The sequence below is a fragment of the Hetaerina americana genome, unplaced genomic scaffold (assembly GCF_022747635.1).
Source record: "Hetaerina americana unplaced genomic scaffold, ioHetAmer1.1.p SCAF_12, whole genome shotgun sequence".
NCBI lineage: Eukaryota > Metazoa > Arthropoda > Insecta > Odonata > Calopterygidae > Hetaerina > Hetaerina americana.
Window position 1 is genome coordinate 30,655,606 of NW_027286292.1, and position 18,318 is coordinate 30,673,923.

An 18,318-nucleotide genomic window follows, 5' to 3' on the forward strand; every position below is an offset into this window, starting at 1 on the left:
ACTACTTAATGTTATAAAATGCCATAAGTGAGGCTAAATAAATATAAAACCTTGATGAAACCACAGTCAGGTAATAGCATATGACAGAAAGGAGACCCAGAAGCTGCATAGGTGGAAAGTAGACAAAAAATTCTATGCCCGCACTCACATGGACAACAGAAAAAGAAACTGGCTTAGTGGATATGTTCCATGTCACCATTACTCTTTCATGTGTGCACTTTTCTACCATTTGCTATCATCCCTGGCTTGGATTTTCATCAATTCTCAAGAAATATCTGAATACATATGAGCACACATATACATACATATAAGACATACATATGTATACATGTAATCCTGTATCCACATATATATAAAAATAAATGAAATTTCTGGGTTAACCTATTATAGCAATATAAATACTGCAGAAATTTGCGCTCTGCAGAAGCATAATGAAGGTTGGCTCATGCCATGTCTAGCTACTACATAAAAAGCTTTGGAGGACTGTTAGAGCAAACTAAAGCCAGCAGAAACCACACAACCCTTTAACAATCGCACATTTCTTTTACTGTTAAGCATGGGCTCATTGGCAAATTATTTTCAAACTTAGTCTATACTATTCTTAGATAATTCAAAACTTCATTCCAAACAAAGATTTGGAGGATTTAGGGAACTCTGTTCTTGTAAACAGATGTCATCATTTTTAACATATTATTAGCCAAAGAAACATGACACTTGATGACAAATGCTACTTATGTTAAGTATTGGACATGAACACATCTTGCAATGCAACCTTTTTCAAGCAAAATTACCACACCAACACTAAATGCAAGTAGCCATGTGTTTAATAGCCTAATTTTCACATATTCATATTTTATTTAATGTCTAGCTATGCAGAAAATGACAATCCCAAACCACCAGTCATAAATAATGTTTCATTAAAACTCCTTAAAGACTCGGGATCAACATTCAATCTAGGTTCAACAATAATAAGGATGTATTATTGCTTCCTATGGCCTGAGGGATAGAAAAGATTCAATGACCTACATACTTGGGCTTGGGTACTGAAAAATGTTCCCCCTTAGAAAGGACCTTACTTTTGGTAGAAGGAATCAGAGCAGGCGAAGAAGAAAAAGAAGAAGAGAAAGCAGAGTAAGTATTTTTGCTCACATTCTGTGCGCACTGAAGAACAGAGACTGAAGAGAAGCTCAGTGCAAAAAGCAGAATAGTGAAGATAGTCCACTGTTAGTAATAGGGAATATGGGGACACTGTAGAGTCCACACTTTGATCCATGCTGGATTTCAACAATGACAGTCTGCAGCAGTAATCCAATAATTATACCCGGATATGCATGCACCCCACCAATACATTTACTGTTTATCCCATTTTTAGTTTTTTTTCAACTCTCTCGGCTTCATATCAAATCGATACAGTTATCACTACACGAATGACTAGTTAACAATGAAAGACACCAAAATTTCCCATTCATCTCCCTCTCTCTCTTTACATGCATGTGTATACATATGTGTGTGCCTGCACACAGAGAAAATACAATCAAGAAAATATTTTTTGATCAAACATAGATTACACACAGAAAGGACTTTTGCATAAATGTTTTGGCATCATATTGCCTCTGTCAGGTGCACAGACTTTTCTAAAAATAGAAGGCCAAAGTGCTAAATTATTTTCGATATTATCCTTTTTTTATTTGTGATCTAAGTTTGATTGAAGTTATTAAGTATTTAAATATATTTTGTGAAATCACAATCCAGTTCTTTAGAGCATTAAAAGTCATTTAATTTTTTATCATGACTCTCAAATACATATGCATGCATATAAAAAAGGGTTATGAATCTGGAATAGACCGGTACCTTTCATGGTTAAAGTGGGATTATAAATATTATTCATTCAACGAATATCATACATTAATGATGACATTACATTCAAATCTACTGGTATCACCTAAAGACTGTCCAAACAATCAACATTACTGCTACAGACTTGGAGATATTGAAATATTGTGCAGTTTCCTGGGGGTGGGCAGTTTGTATTAATTTTATACAAACAGGATATACAAACATTCTCTCTTCAGGGACATAATCAGATTGCAAAATAACTGTGCAGTGAGTGATAAGTGTTCATGTCTGCTTGTTGTGCATGTCTTTTCAAAGAATTTTCAATGGAAAGTGTAGAAAAAGAAGAGTAGATTTAGCAAAGATATCACCCACATATTTCCTTTTGAACCTTCACTTTCCAATATGCTAACATAATGCCCCCTCTGGATTAATATAAAAATCGTATACTACTTGTGAACATCATGAAAATGGCTCTTTTGAATTGGTGGAAGAATACAGAAAAAGATTATAAATATAGTGTCTAGAAATCACAAGGTAATACTTCTTTGACAAAGCACAGCAAATTTCTCATACACTATAAACTTCTGTCCATGAGATCTTAAAAAAAAAAAACATTATAATGAAGGACTATTAACTGATGACAACTTTAAGGCATAGGTGTCCCATAAAGTTTTAGGCACAATATGAATTTAATACAATTGTGATCAACAAGGAGGTATGTATTCAACAACGCACAATTACAAATGTAACAATACAAATGAAATTTACAAGTGGTAACATTTATGACAATATGGGATCATGAGCAACTTTTATTGTCTAGAATCATGAAAATAAATATTTCTTTGGTTTATGTCCACCTAAGATAACATAGATAAAGCTACATATAAATGTCTATTTATGTGCTTTTAAATGGTACTTGAGCAAATTCACATGACTTTGTGCCCTATTCTAGACAAGTAATACTATGCAACCAAAGTCTTTGCTCTTTTTCTCCCAACTCCCATTGTGAAATATTATATCACAGTCTCTCGCATCCCTTGCAGATTCTCAGTGGTGCACATGAGCACTGGTCCTTCAGAATAGGGATTGCACACAACCCACAAGCCTCCACTGTCACCAAACTCAGTGGATAAGTAGTTTGCCCTCTTTTGTTTGACTCCCGCCACATGTTTGCACTGAAAATAGAACTAGCTGTGCTGTACGCTATTATGTGGTAACGAGCTAAATAAAAATAATTTACAAATGGTCAAAAATATATTTATTAATATCTACTTATAACGATAATAGTAGTAATTATAGTAATATCAAAAGAGGAAATGCCCAAGGTATAGATTAGCAGACTGTTAGTAAGAATGACCCAAAAGAAATTAATTTTTTCCCATTACCAAATAAAAATGAGTAATGATTATCAATGGAAATAAAACTTTCAAGCAACATAAAATCACAGCAAAATGGCCTTATCTGTGATTATGAATGTAAGAAAGAAATAGATATAGAGGAATTTGAAAGGAAACAATCTACCAAATTAACTTTTAAAATGTTATTGTGAAATAAGCAGTATAATTTCAAAATATAATTAACCTATAGCCATATTAAAAACTGAGGACACAGCAATGTACTCAACATTAACCCACTCACTCTGCTAACACAAACTCACATAAAATAATGTTCTCAAATAATTAACAAAATAAAATGCATAATTAAGGTTGAATTGGCTGAAATACTTTGCAGCATTTTTCAAATATACATGAAATATTAACTACCCTGATCTGACAAAATATACCATGAATATAAGAAACCATTCAAGAATTAAAGCGACCCTAGTCAATTTCTTAATAACCATCAAAGGAATATCATTGAATGGAAAAATTAGATCAAGCAATGCTGCCTACTTCAGGATTTTGAAAATTTAAGTACCTCAACAAAGTAAATCTCTTAACAACCACAGGGGCATCCTTCTTAAAGTCACTCCTTAAAAAAGGTCCATCATTTGAACTCATAAAGCGAATAAATTAACCAGTATTATAAACGAAAAATTCAACTACTCCAACCAATATACATTTTACAAATTTTCACAGCAACTTCAAGTGGAACTATCATTAACTTCAGCAATGAAGTTAATATTATAGACCAGAAATGAATCATTTTGGCACAATGGAGTTGGTAGTTTTGATTAGCTTCAGAAAATTGTGTTCAGACTTTTTGTCAATGATAATTGGCACCTGTGACATTTCACTGGATGATTAGTCTTTTTATTGCAGAGAAAAGAATTGTGGCATTCCATTAGAAGATGTATCAACCTCTACAACCAAATATTCTAAAAAATTATATTTTTCAAACTTAAAGATATTTAAATAAGGAGTAATGAAAAGGTAGGTAGTTACTTAAAGTTGTCTACACTGGCACATAAATAGGTAGCAACAAAAAGCTGTTTAAAACTTGAATATAATTTGGTGATTGAGTTAGCTTGAGAGTTGTGTTCATATAATTCAAAGATGAAAATTTCCCTACCAATGATCAGGATACACATTGCTTCCAGACCATGGAGCAAATAATATATCAATTGCAAACATTTATACAGCTTTTAGGATGAATACTGAATCAATTTTTGTCACAAATAAAATCGTATACTCAATACAAATAGGAAAAGTTTTTCAGACATGTATTAATGATTTCTCAAATTGTCTCATCATTTATAAATAGGTGCTGACAGTGTACTACCCATGATTTTTTCTGAAAATAAAAACAAAATTTTGTCGTTTAATTTTGATTTTTGGGGGGAGAGAGTCAAATATCTTCAACAGCTATAAACAAATCACAAGTCCCAGTCATTTTGAAGCTATTCAGACCTCTCATATTAGAACTTGAGTAATCAATTTCACTTCTCAGCAGCCTCATTAGGAACTATATCCAGGAAGGAATACTGTCCAAGGAAGATATAATTTGGGATTCCTGGTATTCCTTGGCACAGCAGTTTTTAAATGATTACTATTTTTTTGCAAAATGCAAATGCAATACATTGAGGCAAAAAAATATTTAGCTAGTCTCAATAATGATTAATGCATCTGACAATACGAAAAGGCAATAAAAAAAGGATGAGGATAAATTTAAGCACACTAATTAAAAAAGTCATACTGACTTCTGAGGCAAAATGAAATAAACGTGAAAAGTACTGCAAAACCCCTTTTACTGAGCTACACAAGAAGTTAATTAACTTGATGGCTTTTTGTCCTCTACCTGGCAAGGTAGAAAACCATCACAATAAATCACAAAATCAAGAGGTTAATCTTGAGCCATTCTAATAACAAAAGAACAAGGTGGGATAAAAACACATGTAGAATAATTAAATACTGTTTTAAAAATTATTCGCACAAAATTTTTGAGGTAATAGCCACACTTCGCTTCTCTGTCCAGGACAAAATTATTCTTTTTCATTATTTTGATTAAACATTATGCTTGCTTTAGCATACAATAAGATATTGCCACAGGTACTAATTTTCTGCGACAAAGTCTGTGGATGCAAAGAATATCACAGATGAATGAAGGATGAACTGCCACAGCAAAAATGGTAGAAGAGACTTCTAATCCTAGTTCCCATTTTGGACCCTATTAATGTTTATTTAAAGAATCAAGTAATAAATATATATGTATATATGAATATAATAGCCCAATCATGCACACAACCTTTATGAATCTATCACAACATAAACTCACTAGAAAAGGATAAGCATTCCAAGAGAACCAATTACAGTTTTGTAATACATTTACACTCCATGCAAATACTCAAGCCCACAACAAAAGCAAACATCAGGTGGCACAGTATTTAAATACTAATGCCACTTTCAAATGGAAAAAATTAAACAGGTTTTAATTACAACCATCACATTGGCATAGATGAACTGCAGTTTTCATTGCTTAGTCTCACAATTAAACATTTTCAAATTGCAGTTCCAACATTTCTTTAAAAAAACTAAATATACATTTAAGGGATTAACAATTTGAAGTAATTTCTTAAAATAAATTGCATACATTGTTCATCCTATTAAAGGAATTGCAGTAACTGTGTGAATTTATATCACAATATGATATTGCCTGGCCATTTTAGTACAAATTCAATAATTTTGGCATGATGCATCATGTGGCCAAGTCTTCAGAAACACAATTGAAACCAGTGAACTCAAAAGAATCAACCAAGATCTTACTGAAGATAAAATATGGGTTTATCAACATCCAAATGAAATGGAGTTGAAATAACAACCACATCACCAACACAATCAACCTCATCGAATAGTCAAAATTACAACTCAATTAAAAACCTTAACTTCCAGGCTAAAAAAAAAGAATAACTATCCTGAGACCAGTTCATGGATATAAGTATCTCTCTAATGCCTTATCACAAAAAAATTTCAAAAACTTTGCTACCCAATGTTTAACTTTTACAGCAAATAAATCCAAAAGCAACTGAAACTGTTTTAAAATGTTGCACATTCCACCTTTCTTAGTGGCTCTTGGGAAGTGCTGTTAGCGAAAAGCAAAGGCAGATAACTTTCCATTTAAGCAACTATTGATTAATTATGCATACCGAATCACTACATTTCATTGATAGTATATCTGTATGAGGATTTGGAGAACTAACAATCTTCTTTCTTTACTGTAGGTATAAAAATAGTTGTTAAAGAGGCATGCACCTCTTCTTTGACAGGAATGACTTCTCCTGTTTAAGTATGTTTTGTTGGCAAGCCTCATGCAGAAGCTTGATGTACAGGTACTAAACATCTAGAGCATACTATGTTGTTCAAGCCATCCATAAAATGTATGGGGAATGAAAAGTCATAGAACAGAATATAAAATAAAATACTTCATTTAAGATACTTCTCTGAAGAAGAACCTTACATGAACATATACCCACTTCCCTGTAAAAGTAATGGAAGACATTATTTGTGCAATGCATGAATATTGTTAAACATATGATCAATATGCAAATTTAATAATATTGATACTGATCATCAGTAGTGAAATAAGGCTACACATGCTGATGTATAAGTCCCGCCATATAACTATTTAACAACATAACACATCAATCAATGGATCACTTATTTGGATCAATACAAATTAAATGCAAATATGCAGAGCAATACAGCCAAATGCTTCACATTATAGTAAGATGGGTAGTGAAAGAAAATAGATGTAGTAAGTATGCTGAAATAACATTATAAGCTCATCATGCATCAAAAAAGTTGTATGGTAATTTGAAGTCTGAGAAAAGATGAGAGAAATTAGTAATCACTTTCTACCTCTTAAAGATAGTTCATTAGTTATGTGCTTAATTCATTAATTAAGTAAAAGTATAGATGGACTGACTGATTGCATGATAGCTCACGGAAATGTTTGAGTCATTAGGAGTCTACAAATATTCAACAAATAACTTACAAAAAAATGCACTGGAACTATGAGAATTACTCTTCTTAATAGTTTGCATTTAATCATAAAACAACATAGTACATCATACTATGCATAATGCATTATAATATTATGCTTACTATACAAACCCACTCAACATGGCTATTATATGAAAAATGCCATTATGTTGTTATTCTAAAAAATGCCATCTATCCTCTTACTTAAACTGTTTTTATTTCAATGTCACCAATTGATTGTTGCATTCCAAGTGTATCTCTATGTATAAGAGTGCCGCAAAAAAAAATTCATGAGAAAAAGTATTACTCAAGCTACAAATTTTCATACAAATAAGGGTCTTCAACCCAAGCTATGGTAAATAAATGCTAAACATATTCAATGATCTCATTAGTATCAATGAAATGCTAATTAAAAGCTCTACACTAAGTTAAATATTAAAATCTTATTACCAAATCTTAAAAGAGAGAATGGTGGAAAACTGTGCTAATGTAGCTCCATTGTACCAAAAATAAAATTTTGCAAATATATATCGCAGAGACCAATTATTACAAATCAAAATGTGTGATCAAATAACATTACGGACCCAAAGGAGTGTTGCTTATTAAAGGCCATATGATCTTAGAAGACTAACTATGCTAGCCTACAATGTGTCTCATGCTACTTCACTGCATATTTCTATGAATATGTCTACTGACTATATAGTGAATGCCAATAAATTTAACCCACAAGAAAGGTGACATTAGTCAGGTCCTTTCTGACAACGACATAAATAGAAAGCACTCATGCAAAAAACAGTGAAAATTTACTTCAATTACAAGTATACTGCATCCTCCATAAGTTTGAATGATTAAAAATCATTCATTTGCATATAAATAGTATTAATGCATACTGCAATCAGAAATCAAGAAGTTCATTTCAATGAACAATGGAGTTGCCAAAATAGAAACTAATTCATCCACCATCATGAAATAAATGCAACCAGTGGAACAACATTGCATTTGCAGAATATAAAGGCATAGATTTCAATGCAGGATTGACTGAGTAGGGAGATTTATTACCAAAACTAATATTATTTACCAAGTAAATAAGAATATTTGGAGGATGAGCCATAGTTCTGCAAACTTATGATGTTATGCTACTGATCAAGATGAAGAAATTAAGGTAAATATCTACTTTAAGTTACATTTCATAGAGAGATGAAGAATATGAAATCATATGGGTTTTTGAAAAAGCATTCATAAACATTCAGCAAAAATCAAAGATTTTAACTTTTTACTCAACATGCAGTTCTCTCACTTGCTATGCCTGTCTGCGATTCTATTTAAAATACAATTTTCTAAACTACAGCATTAATATGACCTATATGCATTTTTGCCAACTGAACATTCTAAACTGAACTTGTAAAACATATTACTTATAATATATTAAGTGGAGTATTAAAAATATCAATAATCCTTCATCATATCATTGATATAATTAATACGTATTGGCACAAGAATACATACAGCCAAATACTGGAAATGAACTTTGTAATTTAGGTGCTGATACCTACCCAAAGTTGTAAGCAGAAGTTATAAGTGGTGTCAAAATATTTTTCAAACTCCTTTATACTACTCTTCATGATGAATTCAATTAAAATGTATACATGTGTGCTAATGTGATAAAACTGGCTAAACATTTTGGGCATGTAAGAGAGTCATAGCTCCAATTCACAAAGATTCAATACTAATAAAGGTCAAATTATTACATTAATTTCTCAATTAATTAATTGATTAAAACTAAACATCAAAACATTAAATAAAATTGTGAAATACTATAATGCAGGGCTTTTGAGGGCCTATACATTTTCAGAAAAATTTACTGTGCTTAAAAAATGATTTCAAACTATTGGTATAAATGGCATAATACAGATTTGGCATAAAAATTCAACTTCATTAATTCCTATAACAGAATGATGCAGTCTTTGTATAATACAAAATAGAATTAAAAAGAAATGGTAATTTCTTTGTAATGGCTTGTAATTATGAATTTTTGCAACAAAAAAGTGAGAAACTATGACTCCCACTGGCTACCTGATTTAACTTTTAAATTCTTAACCCCACATCCTACTACTAACATGTATGAACCATATTCTTCCTTTTCTCATGCTTTCAGATTAGAATAGGACTGTCTCACTAATTGTTAGTTTGATAATGTTATGGAAGAAATGTGTGGAAAAATTATAAAAAGTAAAATTCCAATACTGCTATAATAACTTGATTGAGCCAATGATAGACACTCTCTCCATGAACCATATGCTTCCAAATTCTGCGGTCACTAATGAATGCTTCTGATGATTCTAATTAGGAAATATCCTTTCGGATTATTATGCACACTAAATAGGCCCTACATATTTAGATAAGATTTACTGAATGTGAATTTTTCTATTCTTCTCTCATTACACAACAGTGAAACAGAATTAACTTTGTAATGATAATACCTCAGCACACTGAAATTGTTTATTTCAAGTAGATATTATGTAGTACTGGAGTTTCTCTTTATAACCCTGAATTATTACAGTGACAATTCTTTACAAGGGAAAGTTCCCAGATGTCAACTTGCTTTAGATATTTCCCGAAACATCTTAGGGAAGAAAAGGATCAAGTTAATGCAAAATTTTGTGAGATGCTGATTAAATTTGGTATGATATGTAATTACCTGTTTTATGGTAGTGTTTAAAATGTTGAATATATAATATATTTTTTCTGTCATACACTGCAGTAGTAGTAGCAACAAAACTACATATATTAGATTATAATTTTTTCACAGCTCACAATAATTGCTCAAAAAAAATTGATGATGCCTCTCATCCATCATATCATCTGGGCTGACCTATTCCTTTAAGCATTCAATGCCACAATAAGGAAAATGGAAATACTTGGAAGCCTTCCTGAGGACTCATTAAAAAGTAGTGTCCCAAACCAGGAACCAGAACAAGGTGCAATTTGCCCTATTTACATTAAGACCACAACCAAGTGCTAACCTTCAACAAATATATCACTGAATATTTATTCGTTAGGGAATATAGAAAACACTCACTTTAAACCTAGTAAGAATGCTAAAATGTGCTCAGAAAAAATATTGGAATCATATTATGTTTGCATGCAACATACAGACAAAAAGACATCAACATATGAATTATACTAGATGTAATTAGTAAGTGATCTGTTATTAATGTAAACTAAAGATTTAACTTTCACTGTCCAATATGAGTGCTTTCAAGGACAATTTTGCTCATGTAAAGATTGTGATGGACACTCATTAATTAACTGACAATGGATACTAATACAAAAACTAATGTACACTTGTCACATCACTTTCCCATGCTTGTTACCAACTTCTAAGTATATATTCTGCACATGTGTATGAATAAAAAATAAATATCTAACCTAGTGCTTATTCTAGAAGCCTATTGTTAATTATGTTTAAATTAATTCCATATAACCTTATGGAACACCTATGGCTATGGAAAACATCAATGGTTTATCTGAAAATGAAATACATTTTAAAAACCTAAAATTACTCTTGCACAATGTACAATATTCTACACAAATGGAAGAGTATTTTGGAGTAAAAAATCATTTATGCCATAATATTCAAAGGAAAATTTAATCCAAGTGACTATATATTTTAAAGATTTTTGGGATCGGCTTCCGCAGTTATTTTATTCCCATTTGTGAATATTAAACAACTTAAAACAAGCATTTGACATATATAAAGCATCTTTTTACTATAATTTTACTTAATAGCTAATAAATGAATAAATATAAAAACTTAAGAAAAACCGAGAGGTATAATTAACTACAAAGCGACATTTAAAAGCACTTTCATCAATAATGTATATGTAGAGCAAAAAAGAAAAGGTGCTATCAACATTTTTGGGAATATTATGACAATGAAAGTTACCAATATTTCCACTAAAATCTTAAATGATTAATAAAACTTAATTAGCTACCTATCATAACTATAACAGGAATATTTATCAACTACCAAAAAAAGTAGATTGTACAAAGTGACACATTTGATCAAAAATAATCCTAAAATTACATGGCTATTTTGCAGATATTTGGTTAAAGTTCAATTACTTAGGTTGGCCAAAATTATTTACAATTGACATTTGTGGAAATAGGTCATTTGAAACAAGTTCTTTTGGTTAATAATGGAGGACATAAGTTAGTGATGAAGTCATTATTAATAAGTTACTTGGCACATGATGGATAATTGGAATAAAGTTGGTAAAAACCTTGCTCAATTTTGGAGATGAATTCTGCATGGTGTGCTGGGATAATTGACAAAAATAGTTTACCTGAGTTTGCAGCCTTGTTAATCCTCTGATCCATAAAATTTGTCCTGCTCTTGGCTTCTTTTCTTGGGAATCAGGGTCAAACTTCTCTTCACCTAAATTAACTGTATTGGTATATTCTTCAGGATGGCCTCTGCCCCACCTATAATTTTCATTAGAATGGAAAAATGTACTGCTAAGTTTTAATGATTAAAATGATAAAATCTGGTTGCAAATCATACACATGAATATGCAAAAAAGGTTAAAAGTTTTGAAAATTAATTGATTTAAAAATAGTTCAGATCTGCAGAAATGGATATCAATAATTGAGAAGTATATAGCAACTGCTTAGGAGTATGAGAACACAGCGAACAAGGGAAAACTGGCAGAAATTGTAACTTTTATTTAAAATAAATACTAGGGTTTTGATACAATGTGTATCAAAAACATGTGATCAATTAGTTCAATCATGAATATTGCATATAAGTGACTGCACAAATTGAAAAATTTAAATGAAATTACTTTTAGCTACTAAAAAAAGTAATAACCTTACTCAAAAATTTAAAACATAAAAAATACCACATTTCTCTTCATTCAGTATAGACAGGTACTCACGATAATATTTTTGGAATTTTTCGGGTCGGTACTGTAGTAACCAATTGACCCCAAATAAGGGTTCCAAATCCAAAAAATAGACACCACAGCCACTGCTCAAGAGTCAAGCTCTTGGTTGAGAAAGCCATTCTACCAAACTCAATAATCAGAACCTGAAATGATTGAGGTAAAAATGAAATACAAATAACTTAAAAGTAAGAGTAAGCAGGGAGATTAATGGGCGAAGAATGCCATATTACTTGCAACTGATTTTTATGCATCTCCCTTTTTCCCTAACTACACCTAAATGTTTTGTAAAATATTGGGCAAGACCCTGTAATTTACAAAGCACTCAATCTCAATGAGCAATACACTTTAAGCAAGGCTACGGAGTATTAGGTAAATCTACTTCATGGCCATAAAATAGAAGGAATCATCCTCAATACTTATGAGAGTGATCATAAAATTTCAAACTTAGCATAATTCTTCTACAGCAAAGCAGTGATTAATAATTTTAATGCTTCCTAAATATCAAAAGCACACAGAAATCCATGCACAATAAAACCATACAACTTCAAAATAAACTTTAATCAAGAATCTGGCATTCTTTGAAATCATACATTTATAGAGCAGCATGGAAGCATTCTATAAATACCTGCCAAAGTTTTGTATTTCTGCAAAAGTAATTAATTTAATACATACAGACCTCAAGCTTACAGATATCAAAACAAGATCTGGTGGCATACTGAATCAAAATGAACTATTTATAATCACAAAAATTGGCATTGGACAATATTTCAAAGTAGTCCAGGTGCTGGTATTTTACTTGTAGGAATTTTGAATACACATAATTTTATAATATGCCACCCTCAATGTTAAATTATAAAATTGCCTTAATAACCAATTAAGCACCTCGGTCCAGATCCACCTCGAAGAAAATTCCTACACTATTTATGGGAAAACCAAAAGAACAATTATGTATCTAACTAGTAAATAGATAGCAATAGATTTTTCAATTCAGAAAGTTGTAGCAAATGACTAAAAGATTCATGGGCTGTACTGCCCTTTACTACATATGAATTAAAATGATTTTGCAAGTCGGAAAATAATAAAAGAACAAACCAAAACCTAATTGTCATTGGAAAACAAAAGAAATTAGAATCATAATTCAGAAATTATCAATCTGATGATATTTTCTATGCACTCACAATATACCACTTAATCTGACATTTAAATAAAAAGTGACCAAATTATGCAAAATTAGCTAGCATTCATTCATAAAAACACAACACACCTATATGAGAGTAAATACCTGTGATGCACATGTTCCAATCCAAATAGAATAAAATATAGGGTTTGTAAAAATTCCTTCGAAGACATTCCTTTGACCATGAATTTTCCTCGCATTTATCTCATTGAATAAGGTCATCATTACAAAGGAGTTAAAAATTATTGTAAAATGCTGACTTGGCTCAGCTCCAAACTCAGCTCCTCTCCCAGAATCTATGTCAAGCATTTTGTCACCTGAAAAAATAAGGCAAATGTCAATGACATATAGTAAGTTATATCTACGCAATATATAATACAATCATGACTCCAAGGTGACGAGTTTATGCCTCATTGCGCAGTAATGAATTACAGAATTGGTAAAATACAAAATCAAAGTCGCAGTCATGACATAAATTGTAAAAAAAGAAGTTTGTCTGGAAAATTGGGACACAGATTTGGTAAAATACAAAATCAGAGTCACAGCCAAGAAATAAATTTAAAAAAAATGTTTGTTGGGAAAGTTGGGAAATAGGAATTGAATTTAGAAAATTAGTGGCCAAGCGATGCAACTTTTTGGAGCGCCAGAGCATACCATCGCAATTCACTTTCTGAATCAACAAATCACACTTAACTTACATAAACCATCCACTGAAAGCTTCAGCTGGAGCACAGCATCCAATAGGTTTGAGAATGTATGCTTGCTACAGGGCTAAATCACAATAGTGGGGCAGAGACACTATTGATTGGTTATCGGTAAAAATGTAATTTGGCTTGTTTTAAATGAGAGTTAAACCAAACCCATGTTGCCAAAATATGTACATTTACATGAGCAAAGAAGATAAAATTGAAAGAAAGCAATGAGAAAAATGTGAGATATCATAAAATTTATCATAAAAACCAATAAAAATGGGTAATTTTACTATTTATATGAAACAACGTAGATTATTAAACACATTCATATTTCATGTAATTTTAATGCATCATATGAACAGCACTAATAAACTGTGAGTGCAAATTATTTCGAGGATCTGTGGAATTAATGAAGATGATAGACTGAAAATAAGGAACTGGCCTGAAATAAACAATAAACTTAAAGATGAGCATATAGCATGCTTCATCCAGGCCAGAGGAATTAGCTAGTTTGACATAAACAGATAACGTGAAAACAACAAAAATATAAAGTAGAATGACAACTTGAGGCAGATCATAGAGTACGTCAAGGTTGTGGAGCATAAGAAGAGAAAAACAGTATACAGCTAACCTAGTGCATATCTTTTTACTGCACAAGTAAAGTGCTGTGTGTTAACATATGGTAATCAATATTTATAAGATACAATGTTACAGGAGAATCTAAAGGCGATTCAATTCCCGATGTAACCATTACAATAATTTGCAACAACATCAAACAAATATAAATGAATATGACATTTGAAAAGTAAGAGGCAATATTCTTATACATATATAAATATTGGCAGGTCAAAACATAGTTGAATGCATACAGCACCAACTATTGATTATTTCCAAAGTCACTGAGGTTATTATTTTGATTTCATAATCATTTGCCTCTTGGTCAATGCAGATAACAATGTCTGCAAAAATTATTGCTCCCGCCAGATTTGAAGTGTGTGCTGCGATTTGATTTTTGTGTGCTGAAGGATCATCACCTGTCCAAATTCATTGAGAGTTGTGACTAGTTTATGGACCTAAAGTAATGAATGAAGGAAAAGTTAGAAAATGGTGTCGTGACTTCAAAATTGACAGCACATATGTGCATGATCAAGAGTGGAGTGGGCCCAGTGTCCAGACTGATGACATTTTTCACTAAGTTGACCAAGAACTGCTATCTGATCGAAGATGGGTGATTATTGCTCTGGCTGATAACTTTCCTCTGGTTTCACACATGCTATTTACATGATTATTACAGAAAGGCTAAGATATCACAAATTATGTGCAATGTGGGTACCAAAAATGCTTACCGACCAGCACGAAGGTAAAGAATGTTGAGTTGACCCCAACCTACAGTCCTGACATTGCACCAAGTGACTGTTTCCTTTTCTTGCACTAGAAATAGTGACTTAGTGAACAACAATTTTAGGATGATGATTAACTCAAGACAGCGGCTGTCAACTGGTTCAATTACCAGGTGGGGAATTCCTTGTGCAGTGAGATTAAAGAACCCGGTGCAGTGTTACAAAAAGTCCTTAGAAGTGAACAGCCATTACATAAAAAAGGTAAGTTTGTAGAAAACTAAAATCGTAAATAAAAATATTTTCTAAGCAATATATATTTTATCATCTCACAACCCTTACTCTTTGAATATGCCTCGTAATGAGCTTACCATGTACATGTAGAAGAGGCTTCTTTAACCATACTGTGCCACATCTTTGGGATACAGTGAAGTAAATAGGGCCATAATTTGTCTGCTTTGAAAGTGAGGACAGGGTAATCAGGGTAATGCTGATAAAGAATTGATACCACTGAAAGGCAAGCTAACACTAGACCTGCCATTATCCATTATTGCTGGAAAGCTAAATACGAGGCCTGTTCAAAAAGTATTGCGAATTTTGAATTTTCACGGGTAGCATATATTTGATTTTCCATTTTTTTGTGGCGTTACATTGGTACTTATGTCTATCCTTTATGCCAAAAAGTTCGGCCATTTTGAATGTGCAGTTCATTGTTGACAGCTATTTTGCTTGGACGTGTTTTGGCTTGTCTTCAATTTTTGCCTGTTCCAAAAAAATGGATCAAAGAATCTGTATCAAATTTTGTGTGAAAAACGAAATAAGTGCACGGACGACTTCCGAATGTTGACTGTGGCATATGGAGAAGCTACCTTGGACCAAAGCAAAGTTTATCGGTGGCACAAAATGTTCTCAGAGGGCCGAGAAGATGTGAACGACGAAGAGGGTGCTGGACGCCCCAGCACGTCAACATCAGATGAAAACATTGATGAATGGAAGAAAATTGTTTTGGCCAATCTTCGAATCACCATTAGAAAAGTTGCTGAGAACTTAAACATATCAATTGGCTCATGCCTTCGCCATTTTTACCAATGATTTGGGCATGACACGGGTTGCCACGAAATTCATACCAAAATTGCCCAATTTCAACCAAAAACACCAATGCAATAACAGCATAAGGTCTTGGGCTCTGTCCGCGATGACCTCAATTTTCTCCAGAGAGTCATAAGTGGTGACGAATCATGGGTTTATGGTCATGATGTGGAAACTAAAGCTCAATCATCCCAATAGAAGCTACAGCACGAGCCAAGACCAAAAAAAATTGCCAAAGTTTGGTTGAATGTGAAAGTTTTGCTTACAGTTGTCTTCGATTGCAGGGGCTTGGTGCATCATGAGTTCCGGCCACTGGGTAGAACGGTAAATAAGGAATATTACCTGCAAGTTATGCGCAATTTGCACGAAGCAATCCACCACAAACGCCCGGATTTGTGGAAGAACGAAAATTGGCTTTTGCACCATGACAACGCCCCTGCTCACACATCATTACTTGAGCGCAAATTTTTGGCCAAAAACAACACACTAATGACGACGCAGCTGCCGTATTCCCCAGATCTAGCCCTCAGTGACTTTTTTTTGTTCCCGAAACTGAAAAGGCCCATGAAAGGACGACGCTACGCTATGATTGACGAGATAAAGACTGCATCGAAGGAGAAGCTGAACAGGATCCTAAAAAATTATTTTTTGAGGTGCTTCGAGAATTGGAAAAAACATTGGCACTGATAATCAAAAAACAAATATAACTGAAATACATGGAAGATATGGTCTTGATATAAACAGATTAATGGAGATTCTCGTTTTTCATTCCTTTTGATTAGTTTGCATTTTTCAGTAATGGAAAGTACATTTACAAAACGTATGGTAATGTCTAGGGAAATAAAATGACTTTTGTTGATTGATAATACATAATACACATTTTATTTACTGTTAACTCTTCAGTAGTACGATGAATCATACAAATTGCAAAGAGTCTACTAACAGTGATTTCAATTATGTGAAAGGCTGAATGGGATGAATCATTGGATAAATAAAATGACCAAAAACTAACTAATTTGCCAAATGTTACATTCCATAGATTATGCTACAGAAGTGTAGGTCATAAGAACCTGGGTGCTCAATTTCTACAAATGATCCATTACTTCCAGCAATCTACCTACAATTTCCCCTCCTTTGGCATGGATAATTGAGGTCTCACTGATTACTAACATGACAGGATCACACCATGCTTTTACTTTTCCACTGACTAGAGTAATTTAAGTTTTTGGATTAAATAACATTTTAGAGATACAATGATTCATAATAAATGCTGAAAAAATGTTGTTACTCACCAACAAATAGAAGAGTAAATATTACTGTAAGCTGGTATATAGCTTGACCAAGAATATTCTTCATCATTGTCCTCGAAATTAGGGGCTTTGTTCTTCCATACGGTTTTCTTAATAACAGATCTGAAGTAGGCATTTCAGTAGCCAATGCCAATGAAGCCAAAGTATCCATTATAAGATTGACCCAAAGCATTTGAACTGCCTATAACACAATGTGAAAGAGATATATTCAATATTAAAATGAAATAAACAAAAAGGAAGGCTTCACACAAATATGAACTATGCACATATCTTGCAAAACTTTGTCAAGCCGTCTTACTAGTTACGACAAAAGATTTCACTGAAGTTAAAAATTGAAGTTACAACTGCAAAGTTTTTTTGATGATGATAACAAAAGCACAAAATGGATTTTTTAGATAAATTTTGATTGAGCATTGAGTAGTTATATATATATATATATATATATATATATATATATATATATATATATATATATATATATATATATATATATATATATATATATATATATATA

General features: G+C 32.3%; 1 protein-coding gene across 9 annotated transcripts in view; it reads right to left on the reverse strand.

Annotated features, from left to right (window-relative positions):
• Positions 1 to 18,318, reverse strand: part of PMCA (plasma membrane calcium-transporting ATPase 3) — a 514,945-nt gene that overhangs the window by 16,360 nt on the left and 480,267 nt on the right. For 8 of the 9 annotated variants that reach the window (XM_071582852.1, XM_071582851.1, XM_071582849.1 and 5 more), the window contains 4 exons: positions 17,787 to 17,985; positions 13,482 to 13,693; positions 12,191 to 12,342; positions 11,600 to 11,738 (listed from right to left, as the gene is read on the reverse strand). In XM_071582852.1, the coding sequence (XP_071438953.1) occupies positions 11,600 to 11,738; positions 12,191 to 12,342; positions 13,482 to 13,693; positions 17,787 to 17,985 (702 nt within the window). Of the gene's footprint in view, positions 1 to 2,637; positions 3,012 to 11,599; positions 11,739 to 12,190; positions 12,343 to 13,481; positions 13,694 to 17,786; positions 17,986 to 18,318 lie in introns of those variants that run through there. The other variant, XM_071582853.1, reaches the window with a different exon arrangement.